The 22,234-nt window shown below is 48.3% G+C and overlaps 1 protein-coding gene and 1 long non-coding RNA gene across 2 annotated transcripts; one reads left to right on the top strand and one right to left on the bottom strand.

Moving 5' to 3' along the window:
- Positions 1-2,746: 2,746 nt before the first annotated feature.
- Positions 2,747-10,612, bottom strand: LOC144314021 (uncharacterized). The gene is made up of 3 exons (XR_013379670.1): positions 10,475-10,612; positions 7,883-8,038; positions 2,747-3,629 (listed from the first exon to the last, which is right to left on the bottom strand). It is a non-coding gene; the product is annotated as an uncharacterized LOC144314021 (long non-coding RNA).
- PCDH12 (protocadherin 12) lies at positions 7,783-21,938 on the top strand. The gene is made up of 4 exons (XM_077897620.1): positions 7,783-11,026; positions 15,048-15,145; positions 17,134-17,282; positions 21,074-21,938. The coding sequence occupies exons 1-4, from the start codon at positions 8,147-8,149 to the stop codon at positions 21,553-21,555; spliced, it is 3,609 nt and encodes a 1,202-aa protein (XP_077753746.1). The 5' UTR covers positions 7,783-8,146; the 3' UTR covers positions 21,556-21,938.
- The last annotated feature ends 296 nt before the right edge of the window (positions 21,939-22,234 follow it).

Raw genomic sequence — 22,234 nt, 5'->3', positions numbered from 1 at the left:
TACTTTACATACATTATGTCACTTATTTATTTTAGTGGGTTTTAAAAATGTTTATATATTTATTTGATAGAGAGGGTGCATGCTAGTGGGGGGAGGGGCAGAGGGAGAGAATCCTCAAGCAGACTCCTCACTGAGAGCAGAGCCTGACTTGGGGCTGGATCTCATGACCCATGAGATCATGGCCTGAGCTGAAATCAAGAGTTGGACACTCCACTGATTGAACCACCGAGGTGCTCCATGCATGATCTCATTTAAATACCCAGGACCTCATAACTGAGGCAATTTTGTCTCCCAGTTTTACAGATGAGGAAATTGGTGCACCAAGGGGTGAAGTGATTTGACCAGTGTCATACAATGGTGACATGCAGGATTAGGACCAGTTCCTCATCAGTGATTACACTCTTCTGTAAGAGAATTAGGTTTGTTGTAGCAGAAATACAGAGAGAATAAAATAGTTCCTGCCTTCAGAATTAAAGGGGAACACCCTAAGGAAGTCGGGATTAGATTTTATGACATAATGGTAGAGGGAAAGAAACTTACCTCCATTGCCTATCCCCAAGCACAGTAGGTGATGGAGCCTCAGGCCAGAAGAGAATGGGATGTGTGACCTAGAACAGAGGTCAGGGCTCACGTGTGGATAGACCATTGAGTAGAGAAGCAGGAATGAGTCAGAACATGCTGGTTAATGGAGGGACCAGCAGGCTTCTCTCAGTGACAGTCCTTGTTCCCATGCATTACTGGGGCATCCAGTGGGTGTCCAGAGACTTTGTTGAACTCATCCCACCTGCGTGATGTTAATAGTCAACTTTTCAATGGCCACCATTCGTGAGCACCTCTGAAACAAGCCTTGACACACAAATGGGTGGCAATGTGGAAGGAAAAGCCCTGCCCCAACTCTGAGGTAGTTCTGGACAGTGGTGAGCCCCACTCTAATATAGAAGAATCACTGAATTCCCACTAGCATCTTGTCATTATGTATTTGCTCACCATGCAGATCTTTAAAAGGTCTATAATTGGGATCCCTAGGTGGCGCAGCGGTTTGGCGCCTGCCTTTGGCCTAGGGCGCGATCCTGGAGACCCAGGATCGAATCCCACATCGGGCTCCCGGTGCATGGAGCCTGCTTCTCCCTCTGCCTGTGTCTCTGCCTCTCTCTCTCTCTCTCTCTCTCTCTCTCTGTGACTATCATAAATAAATAAAATTAAAAAAAAAAATAAAAGGTCTATAATCATCACATGGGAATCTGAAAAATTGGTTTTTCTTTCAAATGGGGGCTTTAGTGTCAAAAACAAATTAGGAGCTACTACACTAAAAGCACAATTATAAATAAACGTTAAAGTGCTAGCCACATCCCAGGCCTTACTCTAAATGCTGTATATTGACTAAGCTAAACCTTACAGAACCTTAAAACATAGTTACCGTCATGATCATCCCTATTTTAAAACTAAGGAAACTGATAACAGAAGTTAAGTGACTTTTCACTGTCACACAGATGGTATGTCATGGAACCAATCTTTGAACCCAGGCAACTGCAGCCCTGAGCCCATATCATTAAGCTCAATGCTATGCTTAGATCAAATTAGTGCTTTGCTCAGGGAAAATGGTCAGTTGGGTATGTAAGGAGAAGCAGTCAGATCACCTGTGTGACCGGCTTCTCTGGTCAGGGCAGCTCAACCACCACCTCAGGTCATCCCAGGGTTACATAAAAACAGACTCCTAAAGAGGCTTGAGGTGGCTGACAGTATAAAATGTTTTCTGTGCTTCTGATGAAAGGTAAAATTTGATTTACAATAATAGGCACAGAATGATCATGTTTATACTTGCAACCTGGCATTTTATTATTATTCCCCTGAATAACAGTGAAAAGAGTTTTGTAACCCCAAGGTAACATGGTTCTGTAAGAAGGAAAGAGGGGTGAGATTTAGCAGCAGCTGCCATCATAAATCAGTGTGTGGCTGTTTCTCTCAGAGCTCCAGGCTCAACTCCTGGCTGTCATAAACTTATAAAGGGAAGCCCCATGAGAATTTATGTAACGATGGGAAGACTCATTTTCCTTCCTGCAAGAACCTTTCTGAAGCAAGGCAAGAATTAGGCTGATTAGATTCTATGTGAAAAAGAAAACCAAACCAATGGTTTAGAGGAAAGGAAAATGTGGATCAATGTCAGTTACTTCTCTTGCCAAATAAACTGACCTTGTAAATAGAGAAGAACATGCTGGATTCCACCAGATAAATGAGTGACTGGCTGACCGGATAAGTTAATGAATGAGTGTGATCCAGGCTTCCCCTGGGGTGGTTCTGTCAGTGTGAGAACCGTTCAATCTTGGAGTCACCCAGAAATGCTGAATACATAACAAGGCCAATCAACACAGTCAGCTTCTGAATATTCATGCACAGATGATGCTCCCAGTCAATATGTTTGATTTTTGTGTTCACTGATAGATTTTCAAATTCACTGTGTAAATCAAAAAGAAGGAAAAGGAGGAGAAGGAGAAGAGGGAGCGAAAGAGGAGGAAGGGGAAGAGGGAGAGGAGGAAAGAAAACAGAAAAACAGAAGAGAAACTGTGTTGAGAGTATATATTACTTCTGAGTAGGATTGCCAGGTAAAAATACACTAAAAAAACCTGTCATTGTGGGGCACCTGGATGGCTCAGTGGGTTAAGCATCTGCCTTTGGCTCAGGTCATGATCCCAGGGTCCTGGGATTGAGCTCCGCATCAGGTTCCCTGCTCTGTGGGAGGTTCTGCTTCTCTTCCTTTGCCTGAAGCTCCCCCTGCTTGTGCATTTTTTTCTCTTCTCTGTCAAATAAATTTTAAAAATCTTTTTAAAAAACTGTCATTTACCTAAAATTCAAATTTAACTGGCACCTTATATTTTTATTTGCTAAATCTGACAACCTATTTCTGAGCTAATAAGCCCATGGAGGAAAGAGGGTTGAAGACAGTATCTGGGGACACACCTGTAACTGGGAATCAGATGGAAGGAAAACCAAAACTTTCAGAGAAGCGAACAGAAGAGTCTGCAAAATATGAGGGGGCAACCAGCTATGCATAGAGCTTCTGCTGAGCACTGACACAGGCATGAGGGAGAGGTGGCGACCAGGAGGATGCTCAGCAAGGAAGGCCTGATGGCTGTACAGGTTTGACCCTTACAAAGTTGCTAGTTGTTCTAAGAAGTTCTATATCAGTGGTTCTCAGCGAGATTGGGGTGGAGATGGGGTGCACCTCAGAGTGTTCCGTATATCAGAATTAAAATCTACATACTGGAAGTAGCCCACTTTCCCTCTGAGGTTGGGAAGAGAGACAAAACACATGTAGCCCTTATTAAGTCAGAATTTATGTTGTTCAGTTATGCTTACTAAAGCACAAAATAAATTCTGAGTCTTTTCTTGCATTTTTCTTGAAAATCATGAAGGAGATCCATGGCTCACAAGGATTCCCTGGCAAGTCCTCATGTTCACGTTACTTCCTTCACAGCCCCTTCTTTCTCTTGTGAACCCCCTCCATAATTTCTTCAGCTTCATCAATCCCCACTCTCCTCTTTGCCTTGTATTATGTAGATCACTTAAGCCTCTCTTTCCAGAAAAAACTTCGAATCACCATCTCCAACTTTGTCCCAAATGAAAGGTGAAGCCTTTTCGAAGGGAGGGAAGGAGAATGGAGCTGGTAGTTATAAAATTCTCTTTGGGGGGTGGGGGGTGTAGGAATTGTCTTGCCCTGTTCCTGGTATTTGGAAAAGTAATTCTGGTATCTGGCCCCCTTTGAGAGCTATCACTCTTAAGCAAGACAACCAAGACACAAAGCCTTTTCATTTCTTAAAGGTTCTATCTCTTGGCAAATTTTTGCCTGCAAAGTACATTTTTTCTTTTTGCACTGGGTCCAGAGAGAGGTGTCACTGTGTGGGAGTGGACATCTGTCATCTGTCCCAACAAAGACCACCAAGTGCCACATCAGGAGCAGTTGACTCAGAACACCTACCTGAGTCTCCCAGTGGAGATTCCTGGCAGACTGGCTCTAATCTCACCAAAGTCTTGCTAAAAGAAAGAGGCTGACCTTGGGTGGTCCGGTCATCCTCCCAACAGGAATAATCCCCAGGAGGACGAAGCTTCCGAGCTTTTGAGCTTCGAGCTTCACCAAGCAGCATTGGTGATGGTGACTGTGGCATTTGCTAGGCAGATTCACAAAAAGCCCAGAGGGTGGGCACCCAGCTGAGCAGCACGTTGATAGCATGGGGCATGATCCTAGCTTTTATCCAGCTGACCCAGGGGTCCTCCAAAGGGTCAGTGTCCTACCTTGCTGGTCTAATCTCTCAAGGTTCCTCAGGACGCCAGGCATTTTGAAAAAATCTTGACTCCACCCCTCCCACTTCATCCCCCAACACCTCCTCATAGCCAAGGGCCCACATGTGAACGACCTCAAGGTTGACAGTGAGCAAGAAAGACTTCCAAATACCAGCCCGGATTCTGTCCTCTTTAAAAAAATATTTCAGACTTGAGGGAGGCATCCTTCGCTTTTTCAAACCTATTTCAAAGGACCTGTGCAACTTCAAACCTATTTTCAAAACTCAGAGTGATGAAGACTTTCCAGAAAAACTCCAGTGACAGCTCCTTTCACCCTTTTACATGTAGCTGACCCCTGCAGCCAGAAAGGAGAGAGAAAAATAGTAAACCAGGACCTCATTCCCAGACCTTAAAAAAGTCTGGTATCTTGTCTGCTGGCTTTGGATTCTGCCCTCAAGGCAAATAAAACAAACAAGCCACAACCATAAATATCATCTGAGAAATCTAAATTCAAAAACTTTCTTGTGATCTGTAAGTCCATGTTTTGCATCCATGGGACATTTAAGGCAATACATACACACAGAGCATAAATACAAGAGTGTCCTTTCAAGAATATAAATGTTAACACTGGTAAAATCATGAATTTTATAATTCCTTCAGTGGGCAGTGGGTCTCATTAGGTTTCTTGTGAAGAGAAGTGATTGTCACCGTGTGTAAGCTCCTTCTGTGGAGTATAGGTCTAGAGCTGTTCATTTGTGTGAACTCCAGGCACCCACCCCTCTGCCTCTGTGCCTTTTTCTCTTCTCTGCCTTTGGCCACCAGATGGCATTATGGAAACATTCTCAGCACCAGAGTTTCCTGCACCAAAGCTCCCCTGCATTACTCCCAGTTGCCCTCCCCCTCTCCCTCTTGTTTTCTTCCAATCCATTCTCCAGGGTACAGCCCAAGGGGCTTTCTGGAGGTCCAGTCTGCATGATCTTGGGCAAGTTATCTAACCCTCTGTGCTCAGCTTCTTTATCCCAATGGCCCCGGGCATGAGAGTGGCACAGGAGGGTGCAGGTAAAGCACTCAGGACAAGGCCTGGCATATAGCTGCTGTCCTCATCTTCCTTCTTGGGGGCATTCAAAAGCTCCCCATGGCCTTCTGGAGAAGTTCCAAATCCTTAGCAGGGGACCCCAGGCTGTCTAGGGTCTGGCGGCCCCTTCTAACATACTTGGCCTACCCTCTTCCCACTCTCCACACAGACCCTCTTTAGGTACTATAAGAAGCCAGTTCAATCACCTCTGGCCTTTGTCCACTCTGCTTCCTCTGCCCGGTTTGCCTTTCCCTTGCTCACCTACCTTCCTCTGGCTTCAGGATTTGGCCCAATGCCCTCCATGAGGAGCCTCCCCTGAGCGAAGCCGGAACACAGAGCCACTGGGTTCCCTTCTTTCCTCTTCCCCGCCCCTTCCTTACACTACAGGTCACTTGGTCACTTTGTCTTGCCAACTGCCTTGCACGATAGGACGAGTGAGGGCCAGAGAGTGTGGTTGCCTTGCAGGCTGTCATCCAAGGGCAGTGAGTACAAGGCACATCTCTGAGCAGCAGGAGCCTGGGGCCTGTGCTGGCTCCCCTTGAAGCACAGGCAGCACTTGGCCAAAGCCTGAGCTGAGGAAGCCCTGGAAAATGAGTTTTCTTGGCCAAGGAAGCAGAGTAAACAGCGAAGGGACAAATGCAAGGTCATCCTCACCATTTGCATCAGAAGCATAAAACCTAGAAAACAATACAAGCTGCAATAATATGGAGTGGGTGCTTTCTCTGTACCAGGCCCTGTGCTGGGCTCTTATAGGTATCATCTCATTGAATCCTTACCATAATCTCATGAGATAGGTGACAGCCATTCTACAGAGAAGAAAACTGAGGCCCAGAGAGGTTAAGTGACTTGTTTAAGCGGTTTAGCGCCACCCTCAGTCCAGGTGCAGATCCTGGAGACCAGGGATCAAGTCCCACGTCGGCTCCCTGAATGGAGCCTGCTTCTCCCTCTGCCTGTGTCTCTACCTCTCTCTCTCTCTCTCTCTCTCTCTCATAAATAAATAAATAAATAAATAAATAAATAAATAAATAAAATCTTTTTTAAAAATTTAAAAAAAGGATAGGGTGTGGGAAGAAAATATAGGGGCAGGGAGGGGCACAGATAGCTTTAAGGCCACGGGCCTATACGCCAACCCCTGATGAGGGTCCCCTATGTCCCAAGGACTCAGCTACAAACACACACCTAAAGGAAGCTGGCCTTAAATTCCCATCACTTCCAGTGTTTTACAAACCTCTAGAATCAGCCTGAGGCAGAGTATAAGACCAGACGGGCGCTGGGCCAGGAAGTAAGGAGGGAAATGAGAAGCCACAAGCCACCTCAAATGCCACCCAAGTGATCCTGGGCCTCACTTCTGTGAGCAGGTGAGTGAGAGGAGGGCATACCTAAAAACATCCATATCTCTAGGAGTGTTGGGGGGTGGGGAGCAAGAACTGTTCATGGGACTCATAGACAGCAGTGGGGAGAGAAGAATCAGGGGAAGGGAGGGATAAGGTGAGGAAGGCGTAGGAAAAGAAAAAGTATAAAAACCTCCTAGGCAGGGAAGCAGGAGGCCGGGGATTCCCCTAGATAGGGACTCAAGCTGGACCAGATGCACAGAACAATGGGCCTCCAGGCTGGGGAGCAGGAAGGGAAGGGGGTGGGCAGCCACATGGTCAGGTCAGACAGATCCCTGAACTTCAGAAGCCAAGGCCATGGGCACCCTCATGGGTCTGTGTGGGCAGGGACTGCCCCGGCACCAGTGCAAGAGCCAGAGCTATGAGGTGAGACCAGCTATTCAGTTCTCAACAGCCCCTACTCACAGAATGTCATTGCCTGTGACTCTGAGCCAGGCCCCAGCCCTTCACGCATCATTTCATTTGTCCTCACAGTTTCCTGCGGTGAGGGCTCCTATCCTTCCCATCTACACTCTAAAGATGAAGTGGTAGAAGCCCAGAGAGGTTAAGTGACTTGTCCCACATGCCCCAGACAGTGAATTGCAGAGTCCGGATTTGAACCCAGGCAGTTTTTGGCTCTGATGGCCGCTCTCTTAACCACAGCTGCTTCCTGAGAGACAAAAATGGGTGAGTGGTCAGGGCAGAGTCAGGACTTAGAGAGGTAGATGCGTGTGGGGAAAAGACGAATGGGAGAGGAATCACAGGGATATGAGGGAAACAAAGAGAGCAGAGGAAAGGAGAGACACAAGGAACATGCCGCTCCCAGGAAGGGTACTGGGGCAGGCAGGGGCTCAGCTCTCTGCCCACCTGGCCACACAGCAGCTCCCTCTCTCTCAGGGGCCGCCTCGCGTGGCGAGTACCTTCCTCGCGGCCGGGCCCACCCTCCGCCACCACCGCCGCAGGCCCCTCGCACTTCACGGGAAGCCCTCCTTCTCTAATTGGCATTGAAACGCATAACCCTCCCTTTTCCTGTAGGTGGGGTTTCCATAGGAAAAAGCTGCTTCTCCATTTCCCTAGCCCAGCGACTGTTTGGAAGTCAGATCCCCACATCCTGCTTTACTGGGTCAAGTCCCTCTTGGACCAGCTCTTGGCCATCACTTACCGAAGGGGACCAACGGGTGCCCCTGTGTGGGGTGTCCCTTGGCAATTTCACTTCAGTGCTTGGAGCTCTGAGATCTCTTCAGATGAAGATGGCCTTGCCTGAGAATCCTCTACTTCCATCATCATCCAATTATGGGACGAGGCTGTGACAGCAGATCTGGGGGCAGGAGAACACTAATCGAGCCACTCAGGAAACACTGGAGGACTTGCCTGGCCTTTGAAGAACTCTAGTGGTTTCTGAGCCTAGCCCATCCTGGCGGTAAGCATGATGCTACTTCTGCTACTACTGCTGGAGCTTTTGGGGTCAGGCAGCTACTTGTTCCTTCCAGGGCATTGTCAGGAGGTGGCCACTCTCACTGTGAAATACCAAGTGGCGGAAGAGGTGCCGGCTGGCACAGTGATAGGAAAGCTGTCCAGGGACCTGAGCTGGGAGGACAGACGCGGACAAACACAGGCGTCCTTCCAGGTCTTGCAGCTGTCTCAGGCACTCCCCATCCAGGTGGACCCTGAGGACGGCCTGCTTAGCACAGGGAGGCGGCTGGACAGAGAGCTGCTTTGCCGGCAGCAGGACCCTTGCCTGATTTCCTTTGACGTGCTTGCCACGGGGGATTTGGCTCTGATCCATGTGGAGATCCAGGTGCTGGACATCAATGACCATGAGCCACAGTTTCCCAAAGGTAAGCAGGAGCTAGAAATCTCTGAGAGTGCCTCTTTGCGCACCCGGATCCCCCTGGACAGAGCTCTCGACCCGGACACTGGCCCCAACACCCTGCACTCTTACACACTGTCTCCCAGTGAGCACTTTGCCCTGGATGTCATCGTGGGGCCTGATGAGACCAAACATGCAGAACTTGTGGTGGTGAAGGAGCTAGACAGGGAAATCCACTCGTTTTTTGATCTGGTGCTAACTGCCTATGACAGTGGGAACCCCCCCAAGTCAGGCACCAGCTTAGTCAAGGTCAATGTCCTGGACTCCAATGACAATAGCCCAGTGTTTGCTGAGAGCTCACTGGCATTAGAAATCCAAGAAGATGCTGCCCCTGGTACTCTCCTCATAAACTTGACTGCCACGGATCCTGACCAAGGTCCCAATGGGGAGGTGGAATTCTTCCTCAGTAAACATGTGCCTCCAGAGGTGCTGGACACCTTCAGTATTGATGCAAAGACAGGCCAGGTGATTCTGCGTCAACCCCTAGACTATGAAAAGAATCCTGCCTATGAGATAGATGTCCAGGCGAGGGACCTGGGTCCCAATCCCATCCCAGCCCACTGCAAAGTACTCATTAAGGTTCTGGACGTCAATGACAATGCCCCAAGCATCCACATCACATGGGCCTCCCAGCCATCATTGGTGTCAGAAGCTCTTCCAAAGGATAGTTTCATTGCTCTTGTCATGGCAGATGACTTGGACTCAGGAAATAATGGTCTGGTCCACTGCTGGCTGAGCCAAGAACTGGGCCACTTCAGGCTGAAAAGGACCAATGGCAACACATACATGCTGCTAACCAACACCACACTGGACAGAGAGCAGTGGCCCAAATATACCCTCACTCTCTTGGCTCAAGACCAAGGACCCCAGCCATTATCGGCCAAGAAACAGCTCAGCATTCAGATCAGTGACGCCAACGACAACGCACCTGTGTTTGAAGAGAGCAGGTATGAGGTCTCTACTCGGGAGAACAACCTACCTTCTCTTCACCTCATTACCGTCAAGGCTCACGATGCAGACTTGGGCATTAATGGAAAAATCTCATATCGTATTCAGGACTCCCCAGTTTCTCATTTGGTAGCTATTGACTCAGACACAGGAGATGTCACTGCTCAGAGGTCACTAGACTATGAACAAATGGCCAGTTTTGAGTTCCGTGTGATCGCAGAGGACATGGGGCAGCCCCAACTTGCATCCAGCGTCTCTGTGTGGGTCAGCCTCTTGGATGTCAATGATAACGCCCCAGAGGTGATTCATCCCACGCTCAGTGATGGAAAAGCCATCCTCTCAGTGCTCGTAAATGCCTCCACAGGCCACCTTCTGGTGCCCATTGAAACTCCTAATGGGTTGGGTCCAGCGAGTGCTGACACACCACCACTGACAACCCATAGTTCCCGGCCATTCCTTTTGGCAACCATTGTAGCAAGAGATGTAGACTCAGGGGCAAATGGAGAGCTTCTCTATAGCATTAGGAGTGGGAATGAAGCCTGTCTCTTTGTCCTCAGCCCCCACCTGGGGCAGTTGTTCATCAACATCACCAATGCCAGCAGTCTCATTGGGAGTGAGTGGGAACTGGTGATAGTGGTAGAAGACCATGGCATCCCCTCCTTGCAGACCCAAGCCTTGTTGAGGGTCTTGTTTGTCACCAGTGTGGATCACTTGAGGGACAGGGCCCAGGAGCCTGGGACCCTGAGCACCTCAGTGCTGACAGTGATTTGCCTACTTGTACTGCTGGCCATCTTTGGGTTGATCTTGGCTCTGATCATGTCCATCTGCAGGACAGAGAAGAAGGACAACAGAGCCTACAACTGTCGGGAGGCTGAATCTACCTACCGCCACCAGCCCAAGAGGCCCCAGAAACACATCCAGAAGGCGGATATCCACCTTGTGCCCGTGCTCAGGGGCCAGGTGGATGAGCCTGGAGACATCAGGCAGCCCCACAAGGACACAGGCAAGGAAGGGATGATGGAAGCAGGCTGGGACCCCTGCCTGCAGGCCCCCTTTCACCTCACGCCAACCTTGTATAGGACCCTGCGTAACCAAGGCAACCAGGGAACACAGGCTGAGAGCCGAGAGGTGCTGCAGGATACTGTCAATCTCCTTTTCAACCATCCCAGGCAGCGAAATGCCTCCCGGGAGAACCTGAACCTTCCTGAGTCCCAGCCTGTGATGGGCCAGCCACGCTCGAGGACCCCAAAGGCTATGGGCAGCCCGGCAGGGAGGCTGTCAGGAGACGCAGGCAGCGAGGAGGCCCCACTGAGTCCACCAGCCTCATCTGCAACCCTGAGGCGGCAGCCCAATCTCAATGGCAAAGTGACCCCAGAGAAAGAGTCTGGTCCCCGTCAGATCCTGCGGAGCCTGGTCCGGCTATCTGTGGCTGCTTTTGCGGAGCGGAACCCTGTAGAGGAACTCACCATGGATTCTCCCCCTGTTCAGGTACCTGGGTATGGGCAGCTTTCTCTGTGGTCAGCCCTGGACCACCACATCAGACACCCCATTACCCTTACATTTCTCACATTCATTCCTTAGGCTCACCAGGGACTGTATGGTATAGTGGATACAGTGGGTCAGGGCCCAGCTCTGGGTCAACAAAATTTAGCTGTGTGATCCCGGGCAACTTACTTACTGTCTCTGAGCCTTCGTTTCCCTATCTATAAAATAGAGATGATGGTAAGAGCATCTGCCTCGCAGTTGTCCTGAGGATTTGATCAGTTAATTCCTGCAAAGCACTTACTCAGGGGGCCTGGCACAAGCAGACACACAACAAAAGACACATTTGAGAATAAAAGCTTTGGGATAAGGCTGCCTGGGATCAAATCCTGGCTTCATCTCTTCCTAGCCGTGAACCACAGGAATGTTACTCTGCTTTGCTGTTAAAGACACCTATGTAAACAGCACCTACCTCCTAAATGTGCTTGAAGATGAAATGAGTGCACTTAAAGCCTAGTGTTATGTCCGGCACACAGTCAGCACTCAGCAAATGGTTGCAATTACTTCTGCAAAGCTCTTCATCTCCTCCTGCCCTCTTCTCATCCGGGCAACCTCCCTGTGAAGCAGGCCAGCATGGGCATCATTGCTCCTGGGCTCTGGGGCTGCACTGGACTTGCCTGAGACTAGATTTTGCTGGCTAGGGATCCCTGGGTGGCTCAGCGGTTTAGCGCCGCCTTTGGCCCAGGGCATGATCCTGGAGACCCTGGATCGAGTCCCACATCAGGCTCCCTGCATGGAGCCTGCTTCTCTTTCTGCCTGTGTCTCTGCCTTTCTCTGTGTGTCTTTCATGAATAAATAAAATCTTAAAAAAAAAAAAAGATTTTGCTAGCTAGGTCTGCAGGATGGGGCAGCGGAAACAATCTTGGAACTTAGGAGTCTGATCTGAATTCAAATTTCAGCATAGCCACTCAATAGCAGGGCAACCTTGAGCAAATCTGTCAGTATCAGAGCTTCATTTTCCCCAAATGGCAATTATGATGCTAAACTGACCCTGTGTCCGCCTCCCAGGAGTTGAGGATTACATAGAATAATGAAGGACAAAATATGTAGCAACCTGGAATTTACTAGACAAAAATGGGAAATCCTTTTCAGGGACGGTGCCTGATCTCACATCCAGATCTGTTCCTCTGCACTTCAGAGAACTTTCCCCGTGCCAGGCTGCCCACTCAAGGCACATGTCTGTTTGGCCAGGCAATTGGCTCAGGTTTCCTGTCAAGGAAGGACACAGCTTCCTTCCCCCACATCCTCCTCAGGAAGCCACCTGGAGAGAGCCCTGCTGCTCTCTGAGGAGTCTTGCCCTGAGCCCTATGTAGCCTTCGAGGTTGCCCAGAACCATTCATTCATTCGTTCATCCATCCATCCATCCACCCATCCATCCATTTTCAAATGCTTACTGAGTGAGCTTTTTGAGCTAAACACTGTATTGGTTGTTGGCGAACACATACAGCTGAGAGCAAGCACTGGGGCTAAATCCACTGGGGTGATGGAAAGAAGGGTACCCATCTGGGATCAGCTTGAGGGCAGGAAGCAGCTTGCCTAATGCTCATGTCTTTCCAGCAGCACAGTGCCACAGTGAGTCAGATCTGGGTTCAAATTCTAGCCCTGCCATTAACTGCTGTGTAGCCCCTCTGAGCCTCATATTCCACATCAACAAAATGGGTATGGTGGTATCTTTTCCCTAGAGTTATTGTAAGAATTAAATGAGATTACACACATATTATGTGCTTATCATAAATGCTTGTTATTAAGTTATTAAGCGCTGGTCATAAGATCTATTAATAAATAGGGGCACCTGGCGGCTCAGTCAGTGGAACATATGGCTTTTGATCTTGGAGTCATGAGTTCAAGTCCTACCATGAACAATTTAAAAAAGGTTACTTAAATTAAAAAGTTTACTTTAAAAAAGGTTTTTTTAAGATTACTTTTAAAAAAGATTTAAGGGCAGCCCTGGGCAGTGATTTGGCACCGCCTGCAGCCTGGGGTGTGATCCTGGAGACCCGGAATCAAGTCCCACATCGAGCTCCCTGCATGGAGCCTGCTTCTCCCTCTCCCTGTGTCTCTGCCTCTCTCTCTGTGTGTCTATGAATAAATAAATAAATAAAATCTTAAAAAAAATAATAAAAATAAAAAAAGATTTAAGATTACTTTAAAAAGTTTTAAAAGAATACATAAATGAGGGGATCCCTGGGTGGCTCAGTGGTTTGGCGCCTGCCTTTGGCCCAGGGCATGTTCCTGGAGTCCCGGGACTAAGTCCCACATCAGGATTCCTGCATGGAGCCTGCTTCTCTGTCTGTGTCTCTGCCTCTCTCAATCTCTCTCTCTCTCCCTCTTTCTCTGTCTCTCATGAATAAATAAATAAAATCTTAAAAAAAAAAAGAATTCTTCCTAAAAAAAAAAGAATACATAAATGAATTATATACTTTCAATCATTTCATCCTTATAACTATAACCACATGGGCCTCGTTATTATTCCCTTTTTACTGCTGAGGAAACTGAGGCTCAAAATGCTTACGTAATTTCTCAAGGCCATCCAGATGGAACTGGGGCACGGGCAGATGTAGGATGTGTTTTTTGTTTTGTTTTAAAGATTTATTTATTTATTTATTTATTTATTTATTTATTTATTCATGAGAGACACAGAGAAAGAGGCAGAGACATAGGCAGAGGGAGAAGCAAACTCCCTGCGGGGAGCCTGATGTGGGACTCAATCCCAGGACACTGGGATCACCGGAGCCAAAGGCAGATGCTCAACCACTGAGCCACTCACGTGCCCCCAGATATAGGATTTGAATCTGAGTCTGATAGATACCATAGTTTACATTCTAACTATGATGCCACCCTGAATGACAGCACTGTGCTCAGGCTGTGGCACTCAGAGTGTCCCTGAACTACCAGCTAACACTTGGAAGAGTTGCAGGTGCCTTAGGAGGCTTCTGGTCTGGGCCAGGAGGTAGGATCTGCCCTGAGGCAGACAACTGGACCCAGGCCTCATCTCCTAATTTTCCAACTGTCCTCTGAGGTTGGTACTTTCTAGCTGGAGCTGCCCAGAGAGGCTGAATGGGCCTTCTCAGGGAAGACTGGGGGTAGGCCCAGGAACCATCAGCAGTATTTCTAGGAGTAGCAACCCATAATCCTTGCATTTTAAGTTCTCAAACCACTGGGTTAGTTAATCCCAACAACCCCGTGAAGAAGGCTGGATGCGTATTTCCAGCTCCAATTTAGAGAATAGGAAACTGAGGTATGAGTATCTCTAAAAACATGCCTGACACTACAGAAACTAGAAATGACCTTGAACTAGAACTCGGCCTCCTGAAACTTGGTCTGTCACCTTTGCCTTCATAAGGCCCTGCAGGTTCTGGCCCTGACATCTCACCTGACTCCTGCCCACCTCCCCAGCCTTTCTGAGCCTCCACCATCTCCTCTGGCCTTTCAGCTGGCAGTGCCTTCTGTTTTCATTCTCACTCTTGTTGAATGAATGAAAGGATGAATAAAGGAATGATTGAATGCTACCAATGTTGCTTTCTCCATTGCAGAGTCTTATGTCTTGTCCACCAAAATTGGCTGACTGAGTACTCCTGAAGGTGGGGAAACAACTCCTTAAGATAATCTGTATCAAAGTAATATGAATTTATGGTCGGGAAATGCCTTCTTCAGCCTCATTTCACAGATTCCAGTGGGGGGAGGTTGCTCAGAGTGAGAGTGAGGGGTGGGCCCAGGGGGGTCCTCCTTCTCTCCCTGGGATACCCAGGTCCTGTGGTGACAGAACAAAGCAAGGATCCTGCCAGCACAGGTCCCAGCCTCCGTCACCGCCTCCGTCACCGTTCACCATCCCCCATCTGATCGCACAAACATCTGAAGCTGGAGGAAAGACTATAAAAAGAAAGCGCCGGCATTGAGGGAAACATCCGGCAAGGAAGTGTGCTGGGTCGGAATTGTGTGGAGTCAACAGATTTTTCCTGTCTTGCAGCAAATCTCCCAGCTGCTGTCCTTGCTGCATCAGGGCCAATTCCAGCCCAAACCAAACCACCGGGGAAATAAATACTTGGCCAAGCCCAGCGGAGGCAGGTAAGCAGCACATGGACCCACAGGCTTCTCGAGCACCGCCCCCGCCATCAGCTTGCCTTCACCCCTGGAACCTCTGTGATCTGAGGAAGGGTGAACACATTCCAGACAGTGGCCCCCCTGGGAGAGCATCGGACAGCATCCATCCCCCCATCCTGGGCAGCATGGTCCTGGAGCAACTGTATTTATTCTATTTACAGGACCCAGATCTCTAAGGAAATGACTTCATCCCTGAGGCTCTACCTGTCCCCTGATTGCAGAGGTGCTAGGCTATGGGCTTTAAATGTGTAATTTTCAGCTTTCTTTCTCTTGATCCTTTAACATAACATGAAGGTTCCCTGGCTAAGGACATAGGTGTGTGGGTGTATTCTTTGGGCAGGCCTAGAACTAAAGAGAGCTCAACAGGACATCTAATCTAACTCTTTTTTGTTACAGACATAGAAACTGGGGCTCTGAGTAGTTTGATCCAACCCAGCTATGCTGAACTTGAGCAAGCCAGATAGATCCTCAGGGCCTCAGTTTCTTATCTGTAAAAGAGAGGTCACCACACTTCTTTGCAGTGATAGGTTAAGGATTTAACAATCAAACATATTCTAAGCCCATAGCCCAGTGACTGGCACATAGTAGGTGCATAACCATTGCTAAGTCCTTTCCTCCCAAAGTGACTTTGTTCAAGGTCACATGGCCAGTGAGTGGCAAAGCTGGGACCAGCTCCCAGCACCTGAATACAGACTCAGAGCTCTTGCCTTGACAATTCATAGCTTTTTTTGCTTTTTTTTCTTTTTTTTTTTTCAAAGATGGTGGGAGGTAGTGTAGAGCAGCAGTGAGTATGCATACTCCATAGTCACATGAGTCTGGATTTGAATTCTTGCTTTAACACTTAGTCCATGGGGACCTTGGGCAAGGTGTAGAATTTTTCACAAGTCTTCCTTTTTTCATTTGCAATTTGGGAATGATGACAAGAGAACACCTTACAGATGGGAAAAGTTTGAAGAGAAGGTCTACATACTTAGCAAAACATAAAGTCTGACTCAGAGTAACTGCTTAATAAATATTAGTTGTTGTCATCATTACTTATGAACTTGCCACTTCCCTGCTAATCCCTTCATGGCAGCAGAAATGGTGACAGGAAAAAAAAAAAAAAAAAGCACAAAGGACCTGAGACCTTTAAAATCTGAGGGACCTTTCCCACCTGCTGAACTGTGGGACCAGACCTGCCTCCCCATACTCAGGCCTTCTCAGGAACTGGCCTCCTCCAGGTGGCAGGCAAGGTCTGTGGGAGGGAGAGGACAGGATGGAGACAGCAAGAGTCAGGTAGAGTCTGAGTGGCTTTTTGATGCCTCATCCCAGCTGCATCTTCTTTTGCCCTGCTATTCTGGTCTGGGATTTGGCCTCAAATAGGGAGTAGGGAATATTCAGCCATGTTGTCCACAAAGTATTAATTGAGCATCTACTATGTGCTGGGGCCCTGTTTTGAGCACTGGTGACCAGGGAATGAGACAGATAGAAATCTCTGCTCTCACTGGAGGTCATAGTTGAATGGGTGGAGGTGGATGGATAGATGGATGGACAGATGACTGCACTGTTTCAACCAAAGTTACTACACTCCTACCCTGGGCCAGGCAACGCAAAGGAGGGGGAAGGAATTATTCATTGGTGAATAATGGTGCCAATGCATTCATTGTTTCTTGTATTTGCTGAGTGCTTACATGGTGCCAGGTACTAGTTTCTTTACATAAACTGTCTCATTTTGCATGCCCCTTGAGGTGGGTGTTATTTATTACCTCCATTTTACAGATGAGGCAACAGATGCAGAGTAGGCAGGCCTGGGACCAAGTAATCCAGGTTGGTCTGACTCTGAAAGCTGGGCTCTGTATCTACCTCCTTATGTGGATGAATGCTGGCATGAGTAGAAGAATGTTCATGAGCAGGAATGAATGAATCTGGTGTGTGAATTTTCTCACTCGTGGACTGGCTGGCCTCCTTTGCAGGAGCATAATCCCAGATACAGACGGCCTAGGTGCCAGGGCTGGCCAGACAGAACCAGACCAGGAGGAAGGGCCCTTGGATCCTGAAGAGGACCTGTCTGTGAAGCAGCTGCTAGAAGAAGAGTTGTCAAGCCTGTTGGACCCACACACAGGTAAGGACTCCTTAGGATCACCCTGAGCCTGCTTCTGCCCCTGCGACCCCCTCACATGTCCTGGCGTCAGACTTTTCCACAAGAAAAACACAGACATTCTATTTCTGGGCAGGAATATCAGTAACATTTTACTTTCCCTAACGCTTCCAACAGCCTTCATTTGTTTAAAGACCAGATTCTACTCTGATTAATCTTTAAAAATCCTAAGAGTATAAATGAGCTCTTGATGTGTGCCAGATACTGGGAAGCATCTTACACGTTAGTGCGGTTAAGCTTCCAAACGGTCTTTGGAGGTAGATGTTATGAGCTCCAATTTAGAGATAAGCAAACTGAGGCTCAGAGAAATACCACAGCCTGCTCGGAGTCACTTAGCTCATCAGTGACTGAAGGGGAACCAACCTGGGCCTGCCTGCCGTCAGGAGACCTCCCCTCACTTCCTAAACCACCCATTTGTGTTTCTTTGGTGGGTTTAAATATCCTTCCGTTCTGAGAACTCAGTCAACTCTTTAATGTGTTCATATTTCTAATTTAAACAAAAATAACATTTTCTAGAGAAATAATTCATTTTGACAGTAAGTATATAATCTGAACTTTAATTCAGGAATGTGCTAGCTGGATACTGGTCAGCCTCCTTGAGGTAACACCATACCTCTGTTCTTCCCTAAACTGTGGTTTTCTGTTTTGGTAGTTAATAATCTGTTCCTCAACTGAACATAGCCTATGTGATCTATCTGGCTGCAAACACACTAAAAGCATGGCAGGGACTTCCTTTTCCTTGGTTAAGAAAATAGAGCTAACATTCATTGAGAGCTTTCTATGCACTCATATTCCTCATGAGAAATTTTTATGAGACAGAAACTATCCATGATCACCATTTCATGAAGGAAAAAACTGAGGGGCAAGGGTGTCTAGTAACTTTCCCAAGCTTGTACAGAAAATGGTTAGTAACACTGGCAATGTGGCTCTAAATTAAAAGTAAGTAAAATTAATCTGATTAAAATTAAGTAAAATGAAAAATTCAGTTCCTCAGTTATACCAGCCACATTTCAAACACTCAGTAACCACATGTGGTTAGTGGACATTGCTTTGGACGGCACACATATAGAAAGTTTTATAGGACAGCATTGTGTAGAATCTATAACCGTGAAGTCCAACACAGTAGCCATTAGCCACATTGGAAAATGGCTAGTCCCGATCAAGACATGATATATGGGGGCCCCTGCCCAGTTCAGCGGGTAGAGTGTGCGACCCCTGATCCCAGGGTGGTGAGTTCAAGCTGCATGTTGGTGAGTTCAAGCTGCATAGAGCTTACTTAATAAAAATAAAAATAAAAAGCAGAAAAAAAAGAGTAACTTGTTATTAAAAAAAAGATGTGATAAACATAAAACACACTTCAGATTTTGAAGACTCCGCATGAAAAAAGAATGTGAAATATCTCATTAATTTAAAAATATTCATTACATGATAAAATGATATTAAGTATGAAATTTTTTTACAAATTAATTACAGTTTTCTTTCTACTTTTTAAACATGCCTCCTAGAAAATTTAAAATGACCTTTATGGCTCACATTGTCTCTCTACTGGCCAGCTCTGGGCTGGAACCTATGTGATCAGTTGTCACGTGGTCCTGCTTGTCCGCGGCACAGAGGACATGGAAATTGCTGAGGGATGATGAGGGCAGGAGGATAGAAGAGCCTATGCTGCTCACGGGGTGGAGCTGCACAGGGGCTATGGGTGAGCTCGCTGACTCCAGGGGTCATGGCTGCATCCATCTGATAATGTGGTGAGGATAACACCTTACTGGTAGCATGAGCTCAGTGAATGCTCATAGCAACCTGACAAGATGAGTACTACTATTTCACCACTTTATGAGAGACAAAGAAGGCTCAGAGAGGTTAAGCAATTTTCCCAAGGTCACACTGCTCATAAATGGCAGAGGTGGGAAATCAAGCCCAGGCCAGCCTTGCGTCCACCTGCCTCTGGGTGGACTCACCATTGCTGCCCAGCCATTCTCATATACTCCAGTGATTTTCTCATTCCAATTCCCATTCTTCCTGAAGCTCTCTGACCCTGGTACAAAGGCCTGATTCTGTAACACCAGAAGAGTTTCAATCTTATTACCCCAAGTCTCAAGGAACTAAGGTTTACATTTCCCAAATGTCCAGGGTTAATATTTATGTTCACTGAGTCATTCAAGAAATGCTCACTAAGTCCAGGGCGTGGGCTGGACCAGGTGGGAAGAGGCCTGCCCTGCCTCACAGCCTGCAAAGCTCCACCCTGACAAGGCAAGACAGAAACTCATTTATCAATATAAACAGCCATTAGCTGTATTTTGGAATAACTTTTCCAAATTACAAAAGTAATATTTGGTTAAGGTAGAAAAATGTAGCTAAACAAAAAGAGAATAAATCACTTCTGTCCAGGGGTAATTCCAGTTAACATTTTGACATACCTCCTTCCAGTCTTTTATTCTATGCACAGATTCTAAAGCAGCTCACCTTTAAGCAAGCATTAAATACATGCTCAAGTGGATGTTGTACTTTTTTTTTTAAGACACAGTTTCTTAACCATAAGATTTATGCTTTCTTTTTTTGGCTTGACCTCTACCATCTGGCCTAGGGCTAGTTTGAGATAGCATTTTTGTTGAGGAGATGGGAAAAGGAAAAGTGTGATGGGGCCATTAAGGATCTAGGGGACAATTTTGCGGTGTTTTTAAAAAGATTTTATTTATTTATTTGAGAGAGAGAAAGCAAGAGACAGAGCATGAGCAGAAGGGGAGGAGCAGAGGGGGAGGGAGAAGCTGACTCCCCACTGAGCAGGGAACCTGATGTAGGGCTTGATCCCAGGACCCTGGGATCATGACCTGAGCCAAAGGCAGATGCTTAACTGACTGAGTCACCCAGGTGCCTCTAGGTGATAGTTTTTCATAACCTCTGTCTCCTTCCTGGGACAGCGCTTTAGCAGACAACCCCTTCCCAGCGCTGCCTCTAGACCTGGGTTTTCTGTGGCTTGAGAAGTGAAGGTTGAGGAGTCCAGGGCACAGTGCCCATACAAACCTTAGCAAGCCTGGGGAATCCGGAGGCCACAGGTGTGCACCCGGAGCACCCGGGGGGCCAAGGGGGAGCTCCTGAGAGAGTGGATAGGAGGGTACAGTCCCATGAGGCGTCAAAGTCATCAGATTTGGGGACAAAATCTGGATTTGGTTGCCTAGTAGATGTGTGATTCCATGTCTTGGAACTTCGTTTCCTCATCCATAAAATGAAATAGCACTCTTCGTTTCAAAGGTTTGTGCAGAGGTTAAATGAGAGAATTACATAAATTATTATGGCGTGGAAGAACTTAATAAATGGTCACTATTGCTATGAATACAAACAGATGGCAGCATCCAGCCAGGAACTCCAGCCTCGGCTAAGGAGAGGGAGGCTCGCCCATCCCCCACTCGCAGCTACTAGTGCCCTGCGGGAGTGAAGAGCCTGGCTGCACCCGTGGGTGGAAGACACCTAGCCTGTCACACAGCAGGATCGGGAACTTCTTTAGAAAAGGGCCAGCTTCTAATTCTAGGCTTTCTTCCTCCCGCCGCCTCCTCCCCACTGCTCCTGTGGGTACTTCAGTCGGCAGCCTTCCTGCCCAGCGAGCTTCCCTGTTAGGGCCTCTTCCTTCCGGTCCCCCTCGGGCCTCCCCATCTGTCCCCCGCCATTTCCCTTCCCTCCTTTGTCCGGAGCCCTTGGCCGGCCCAGCCCCACCCTCAGCTGCCTGGCTCTCACTGCGTCCCCTCATCCGTCCCATGCAGGCCTGGCCCTGGACCGGCTGAGCGTCCCCGACCCGGCCTGGATGGCGAGGCTCTCTCTGCCCCTCACTATGAACTACCGCGACAACGTGTTCTCCCCGGACACTCCGGCCGTGGAGGAGCCCAGGACCTTCCAGACCTTCGGCAAGGCGGCAGGGCCTGAGCTGAGCCTGACAGGCACGCGGCTGGCCAGCACCTTCCTCTCAGAGATGAGCTCGCTGTTGGAGATGCTTCTGGGGCAGCGCTCGGGCGTGCCCGTGGAGGCCGCCTCCGAGGTGCTGAGGCGGCTGTCCGTCTGCGGGAGGACCCTCAGTCTGGACCTGGCCACCAGCGGGGCCTCAGGCACGGACGGACAGGGGGGCCCAGGGGGAAAGAAGGAGGCCGAGGGCAGGACTGGCAGCAGCAGCAGCAGCAGCAGCAGCAGCAGGGGCCTGTGGATCCAGGAACCGGGGGCCCTGGGAGATGTCAGGGAGCCCAGGCCCTAAGGATCTTGGGACATGAGCTGCTTTCGACAATCTTTGAACTCACTGTCCAGAGGTGGCCCAAGAACTTTAGGGTGACCCATGCTGCTCCATAGAGGAGGCAGGGGCCCCACAACTAATAGCTGGCCGATCAAAGCAGCCCCTCATTAGGGGCTGGCTTTGCCTGTGAATTTTTTGGAGGACAGAGACATTTGTGGCTGAAGTGAGTGTTTGCTGGCAAAACACATGTAGAGCGTGGAGGGTCAGTCCTCCTGTGGAACAGATGCCAAGGAGTGTCATGAGCAAGAGAGTATGGCCTTATCACATACTTGAGGGTGGGGGGCTGGATCCTGAGGTGCCAGGCAAAGCTCTCTGACCTACTAATAAAGGAAAAGCACTGGCTCATTCTCCTGTTTGCACCTGTCAAGATGGGGAGGGAAGGGTAGCAGAGTGAGGGTTCCTTGTTGCCCATTCACTGGCAAGAGGGTGTGCTGGACCTGGACAGGAGTAGGGCATATTGGTACACAGTGGTCAGTACACAATGATGAACATGGAGACTCTTTTTTTTTTCTAATTTTTTTTTAAATTTATTTATGATAGTCACACAGAGAGAGAGAGAGGCAGAGACATAGGCAGAGGGAGAAGCAGGCTCCATGCACCGGGAGCCCGACGTGAGACTCGATCGCGGGGCCTCCAGGATCGC

The sequence above is a fragment of the Canis aureus genome, chromosome 5 (genome assembly GCF_053574225.1).
Source record: "Canis aureus isolate CA01 chromosome 5, VMU_Caureus_v.1.0, whole genome shotgun sequence".
Classification (NCBI taxonomy): Eukaryota; Metazoa; Chordata; class Mammalia; order Carnivora; family Canidae; genus Canis; species Canis aureus.
This window is presented reverse-complemented; position numbering and strand designations above follow the sequence as displayed.

What these genes read in the sequence shown, in the direction of transcription:
- PCDH12 (XM_077897620.1), top strand. Translation starts at nt 8,147, where the DNA reads ATGATGCTACTTCTGCTACTACTGCTGGAGCTTTTGGGGTCAGGCAGC. An exon ending in TGGATTCTCCCCCTGTTCAG is followed by an intron (nt 11,027 to 15,047) that starts GTACCTGGGTAT and finishes CCTGTCTTGCAG; the next exon opens with CAAATCTCCCAGCTGCTGTC. An exon ending in GCCAAGCCCAGCGGAGGCAG is followed by an intron (nt 15,146 to 17,133) that starts GTAAGCAGCACA and finishes CCTCCTTTGCAG; the next exon opens with GAGCATAATCCCAGATACAG.